Below are 7,049 nucleotides of genomic sequence, written 5' to 3'. Positions count from 1 at the left end.
ATACTAGTATACAAATATTTATTTTTACATTGTTATAAGTCTATTTCTGTGCCTTTTGATAAATACTTTGTAATTTATTTTTTCTAAGTGTGTTTGACTATATTGATATTACGACTTAATTGTGAGATTATAACTTTATCCTTTAATATGTATATATATATTTAATTGATGTCATGTTATTTTGATGATTGAAGTAATTTTTCATCCACCTTTATGAAAAATTTACTCATGTGTGTTATGATATCGTTATTATGGTCTGCTATATGCATGCTGAATCTTAGCTGTCATATTTTATATCTTATATTGTGTCGTTATTGTTTTACATTCTCCTCTGCTTATGGATATCGTTCCATATCTCTGTCCTTGGGTTCTTTCTGCATCATTTTATTTTAAATTCCGAGGACGGAATTTGTTTTAAGGGGGGTAGGATGTAATGACCGTAAATTTTCAATACTGGTTTAAATAATTTTTCTGGTATTTAAATATTAAATATTATTTTTCTAAAATAATATTTGTATTTTTCATAAATTCTCTAGAAATTTCTATGATTAAAAAATACGGTATTATATTATTTTAATGGTTTTGCTAATTATAAATTTAATTGTTTCGGTGAAACTTTTTGAATTAATATTTAATTATTCATTGTTATTGTTATTATTATTTTGGCCATAAATTTTCAATATTTATTTGAATAAATTTTATGATATTTTTAAATTATTTAAAGGGGTATTTTTCCCTGTGTTTTCCTATCACCGATATTTCATTCTGTATCTCTCTCTTCCCCCTACCCCACTTCCCCAATTCACTCCCTAAATTCCGCACTCTCGCCCACCTCGTGTTTCCCCCACCCTTCTCAAAAGAATCACTCTCTCACTCTCTTTCTTCAATTATTTTAACTCATCACCATCTCTCTCCGTACTCTCTCTCTCTTTTCAATCAAACTCACGAGCCCTCTTTCTCTCTCTACAAAATCTCATCTCTCTCACTTTCTTCCAGTTCTCTCCCTCCCTCCCTCTAAACCCAAGCCGCACCAACTGCCTCCGCCACCCGCCTTCTCCAAGTCACATTATCTGCGTGGGCTTGTTGATGAAGTTATGAATTTTTGCATATTTTAGTTTGTGATATAGTTATCTGCGTGGGATTGTTTGGTGAATAATATTAAGTAAATCACAATATTATGATAAATAGCATTATCAGAATAATTATAATGAATTAAAAGAATTTATTTCGGCAGCAGAATTATTTTTGGATAATTATATCAATTAAAAAGAATTTATTAGAGAATGAAATCATTTTAGGAAAATTATAATAATTTAAAAGGAATTATCTTGGAAAAAGAATCATTTTGAAATAATTATAATAATTTTTAGAAATTATCTTGTGGAAGAAAACATTTTAGAATGATAAATATTTTTAAAAAGAAATTATTTAGGAAAATAGAATATTGTGTATTTGAGAACGAAATCATTTTAGGAAAATTATAATAATTTAAAAGAAATTATCTTGGAAAAAGAATCATTTTGAAATAATTATAATAATTTTTAGAAATTATCTTGTGGAAGAAAACATTTTAGAATGATAAATATTTTTAAAAAGAAATTATTTAGGAAAATAGAATATTGTGAATTAATGAGAATTTATCTTATTTTTGAATTTATGAATTTATTATTTTAAAAGATTAATTTTAGAATTATTGTAATGAGAAAATAACTTATTTTGAAAAAGGGATTATTTTGAAAGAACTCATTTTGTAAGGAATTATTTTAAGTAAATAAATTTATTATTTCATAAGATTATTTTAGAACAATTTTATGATTTTTGATTCTTAATTATGTGATATGCCTTGATATTATCGTACATGATCATTCGTATTCGTTGTTTCTGGTTGTTGTGAGAACCTTTAGTAGTTCATGACTTAGTGGTCTCGTGCGTCATGAACAGACTTAGTGACATGTGTGGGTGTTGACTGAATTTAGGTGGTGAACCCGGGTTTCAATGAGGATTATGATTGATTTAGAAAAACAAGAAGAGTTGGGATGAGGAAGTTAATGTTCATGTGCTTGGATATGACTGTTGATGTATCTTCCAGCCCGCGCCGGTGAATTCGTGTAGTCACTGGGGTTGGTTTGTTGGTCTAAAGTGAATTCGTGTAGTCACTTTAGTCCGTGACTTGTTTCGTCACCTGAGCTTTGTCTGAGTTCGGACCAGGCCGCGATCGGATTACGTGTAGTCCTCTGACCGATTCGTGTAGCGGTATTGGATGCGCGCAGAGGATTTGTGAACAGTCAGTTATCCGGTAATATGAGCGTTAACTCTGTGTGAGATGTGGACCAGTGACCTGTTATAGGATGGCTAGTTACATGACCTCGTTTCTTGGCTAGGTATGACTTCTTGTGAGATGTAGGCCGGTTGTATTTCATTTCATACATAGATCGGGATTAATATTTAATTATCTATAATTTGAGACATATGGTATGTACATGAGGGTTTCATTGTTTGGATTATTTCGCTCAACGTACTACGTCTCTTGTTGTGGATTTTTAAGTATTAATTCCATCTAGTTGTATGACCTTGTTAGTTGGATGATTGTTCTGAACGCTAGTTGCATGATCGACTTGTTATTTGATTGATTTTGTTGGATTTCTAGTTGCACGTTCTTTTGCCGTTTTAATTATCGTATCATTTTCCGCTTGGGTTTTCGTCGTTCTTTTCTTTTGTGGGGTCTTGCCGTGTGCAATGCACCCTGACATACACCTGTTTTCTCTGGTGTACGTCAGACTTAGAAGAAGAACATGTTCAGCTTGGAGATGCACCAGAGCCGAGTATTCTCAGCAGGAGTGTCTTGTAGACGAAGCAGAAGAAGAGTTGAAGCTCAGTTATTCCTTTCAGTTTATTTTCGTAGCATTTCCTTTTCCGCTTGATCATTTTTTTTTATATTCTCCAGTATTTCATTCAGATAGTTTGTATAAGGGCATGTTTGGCCCGAATATTATGTCTGGATGATCATTTCAGTTGTGATATGTATCTTTTGGTTCTGAGTTGTTTATTATATTCTCATTACTGTGATTGGGGACCTGTGCCTTCGTTTGTATTTCTTGACGCTTAGCGTATTAGATTGAGAAGACGGGGTCTAGCACTTATCTCTTCTCAGTTTAATACGTCGCGGGCTTGCTCGCGTCCCGATTCCCCGGTATTTTGGGAAGCGGGGCGTGACAAGAAGCTTCGAGAGGAAAGGATCAAAGAGAACCTCGAGAGGATTCAGAAGATCGACATCATCAATCTCTCGCTCTCCCTCAAGTCCAGTCGGCGACGGTGTCATCGTTAGCCACTACAGCGTCCGCCGGCGCAATGCTCCTCCGTCTATCTTTCCCCATGGCCCTGCTACTGGCAAGCTCTTGTCGTCGCCGTCACCGAGGCAATCTTCGAGGTCCATTGCTTAGCCTCTCTTTTTTTGTGCGCATGTTCAATCTACAATGTGCATTCTTTTGATGAAAGATTGAGGATTTTGATTGTTTGTTTCATTAGTTTCGTTTTCATTTCAAATTCCTGCTCTTTTATGTTTGAAAGATTGAGGATTTTGAGTGTTAAGTCGCCAAAAAAAAGAAGTTGGGGTTTTTGGGGAAGAGGGGGTCGGTCACGGGAGCCAAAAAAGGGGGTGGGTCTATTAAAACGAAGTGCACGAGACTAGTAGTCCCGTGCACTTCGCAAAACCAAAATCGACCATTTTCAGATGAAAATGGTCGGTTTTGCTAATTAATTTATAAAAAGGTCGTTTTTGCTAATTAAATTCTCAAAAAGGTTGATTTAAAAAATTTGTCCAAAAGAGAAAAGAATAAAAGTCAAAAGGAGGCTTCTTTTCTCCAGTTCTACCCCAATTTACATGGGAATAAAATTTGTATGATTATATTTAAAGATAGAAGAAGAAGAAAACTTAAAAACAAGGATGATAAAAGAACCCACACTAATAATACTGAGGTAAGAATGTATCATACACTCATCATCTCATCATGTCTCTCCAAATATGAACTGTCCCCTCACTACAGCTATCCCATGGCACGCTTACTTCTCTTAAACCTCCCATACTAGCTTGAAGGCAAGCAACCGCTATGGTTTCCATAGCAGTGAGAAACTAAGAACGAAATCAGATGAAAAACAAATAAAAGGAAGAAGAAGTTTATTATCATCTTTTTTAGAAAAAGAAGATTATTATCATCTTTTTTAGAAACTATTTCCTCAACCTTCTCACCTCCCAGCTTGAACCCAAATCCACCTCCATAGTTTGTACACAGCGGTCAACTAATCCGAACCCACTCAATGAATGCCACAACATTCACGGGACATATCTGTAAGCTAGAATACATTAATCTGTTATTTCACTTTTCTTATTTTAGTGATTTTTAGGTCTAAAAGTGACAGACTCCATGAATGAGCTTGTTCTTGCTCCTTTCATCTCGTACAAACAAAATAAAAAAATAAAAAAAGGGAAATGAAGTTTCATCCCTACGCCACAAAAAAAAAAATCTAGCAATCATACTCAGTCGCCGTGATTTGAAGCCCACAACGATGTTTAATTTGTGTTAATCGAATTCATCCGCTTGTCGTCGAATGTTCAATGGTTTCAAACACTCAAGTACCGAACTTAGGTTAAAGCAAAAATTTCATCAAAAATTAAACTTAGCGGATGGATCCATCTTGATTCCTGGAGTTAATCCAAACAGACGAGTGCGATTTACTAGCCTACAAAAATTAAAGGAGCCCAAAAATTCGAAAATTTGAAACACACAGTTGAAAAACAAACTCCAAAAAAGATTTCACCTTCTATATTTCTGGCGACCTCTTCCTCTCTCTCTCTCTCTCTAGAAAAACATCCATCCTCTTTTTCTCTAAAAATCATCTGGAAAAATCATCACGTCTTAAAAAACTTAAGCAAGCGTGTACTTGCTCACCGCGATTTGATTCGCCCACCAAAATGGGTTCAGTAGCTTCGAAGGCTCACACGTCCCAAACTTACATGGTTAAACAAACAAAAGCCGTACAAAATTAAACGGGAGTATAAATACGTCGCGATCCTTGTTCGAGTTAACACGACTTGCGTGCGGAAGCTAGTAGTAAGTCCGCCCAAAAACGTCTTCGATGGTTTCCCAAACTCCCTCGGATCCCAAACTCGAGTTAGGATTCAACTTTATCCTTCCGAGTTAACCCAAACGAGTGCGAGCCAGGACTCGAAAATTTGAAACACGAACCAGCATCAAAACCTCAACGAGAACTTTTCACCATGGCAGCTCTCTCCCCGCTCAATCTAAATCCTCATTTTCGTTTCCCGCCATCAAAAAAATGGGGGGGAAAAAGAAAAAAAAAAGGAGCAAATAGAAATCAAGAGATTGATTCATGGTGATGGTGGGATCCAATCACCGCGTACGCGAAGCACCGTAACCCACCCAAAATCCTAACTCCGAACTCGTGCACGGTAGAACTTAACCCATGGATAGCCTTCTCAGTTCTCAGCCCAATTTCACACGAAACCATTCTAGTTCCAATTTTAGGGAGCGAAACGAAAAACAAAACCGAAATTAAAATTAAAAAGTAAAGCAATCCCCTCTCTCTCTCTCTCTCTCTCTCTCCAGCTAGAGAGAGAACGAGGGAGCGGTTGGACTTTAGGGATAGATCTCTCTCTGCTCAAAATTAGGGCTTGTCTTCCCCCAAATTCGATTTCTATGTTGAGATCTAAAACCTAGGGTTCCTACCAAAATGATAATCAAGCGCAATCTCCGAGCTCAAATGCCGACTCTCAAGCGCTGCAGCGCTCAGGCCTCGGCCTCCTTCGCCTCCGAAGACGACATCACCGGCGACGACGAATTCGCAGGCGTCCAAATACGCCATAAGCGCCGCAAGCAGAAGGACTTCTTCCCCTTCGAAGCCCTCGGTAACTTCACCGCCGCCTCAATCCCTTACCTCCCCCTTGAATTCCGGCGCAATTTTTTTGATTTAGGGTTAGCCGTCAGCACTGAGGTCACGTCGCCTCCTCCTCCTATGCCTCCGCCGCAGGACACCTCTGCGCCGCCGCCGGCGAGGCCTCCGGTTGTGAGGACTTCGAGAGGGCGAGCTCAGGTGCTGCCTTCGAAGTTCAATGATTCGGTCCTGATTGATCCCTGGAAGAAGGATAAACCGAAGCCCAAAGGTTTGGACAGCGAATTGGAAGCTGAAACCGAGGTGGTTGATGTTAAGGTGAAGGACTGCGGTAGAGATTTTAGCTACAGAGATCAGCATTTGGAAACTTTGTCGAGGGAGGAGGAGTGCTATCGGGCGTGTAGGAATTTGAGTGCGAAGAAGCATTTGACCTCGAGTAGCACTTTGACTTCAATTCATGAGGAGAAGTTTGGAGCTCATTTGGGTTATTTTGAGGAGGGGAGGCCAAGGAACTGGTACCGGGAGATAGTTGTGAATGAAGATAGGAAAATTGTGAAGCAGAATGTTCAAAAAAGGAAAGACTATTTCTTTCCTGAAGAGTTTAGTTTGGGTGATATTGTTTGGGCAAAGTCGGGGAAGAAGTTTCCAGCTTGGCCTGCAGTGGTGATTGATCCAATGCAGCAGGCGCCCGAATTGGTTCTTGATTCGTGCATTCCTGGTACAATTTGTGTCATGTTTTTCGGGTACTCTGCAAATGGAAACGAAAGGGTATGACAATTCTTTCGAGTTGTTATTTCCCCTATGTATATTTGATTAGTATTGGTTAATGCGGGTATTTGCAGGATTATGCGTGGGTAAAGCAGGGGATGATATTTCCTTTTACAGAATATATGGACAGGTTTGTAAGCTTATTGGAAATTTGATTATATGGACAGGTATGTAAGCTTATTTGGAGAAGATTTGCTTTAATTTGTAGTTATCATTTCAGGTTTCAGGGGCAGACTCATTTGTACAAGAGTAAACCGGGAGACTTTCAGATGGCTATGGAGGAGGCTTTTCTGGCTGAAAGCGGTTTCTTGGAAAAACAGGTTGATGAAAGTAATAAGAGTGGGCAGGCTACATACCCTAGAGGGATTCAGGAA

General features: G+C 38.0%; 1 protein-coding gene across 1 annotated transcript in view; it reads left to right on the top strand.

The window, feature by feature from the left end:
* The window catches only part of LOC109838809 (histone-lysine N-methyltransferase ATX4-like), a 24,633-nt gene continuing 23,024 nt past the window's right edge, over positions 5,441-7,049 (top strand). Inside the window, exons 1-3 of the mRNA XM_020407234.1 lie at positions 5,441-6,675; positions 6,750-6,805; positions 6,896-7,045. Coding sequence (XP_020262823.1) covers positions 5,749-6,675; positions 6,750-6,805; positions 6,896-7,045 — 1,133 coding nt within the window. The 5' untranslated portion in view covers positions 5,441-5,748. The remainder of the gene's footprint in view (positions 6,676-6,749; positions 6,806-6,895; positions 7,046-7,049) is intronic.

Source organism: Asparagus officinalis, chromosome 1 (genome assembly GCF_001876935.1).
Source record: "Asparagus officinalis chromosome 1, Aspof.V1, whole genome shotgun sequence".
Taxonomy (NCBI): Eukaryota; Viridiplantae; Streptophyta; class Magnoliopsida; order Asparagales; family Asparagaceae; genus Asparagus; species Asparagus officinalis.
Note: the sequence above shows the minus strand (reverse complement) of the source record. Positions and strands in the feature narration are given on the sequence as shown.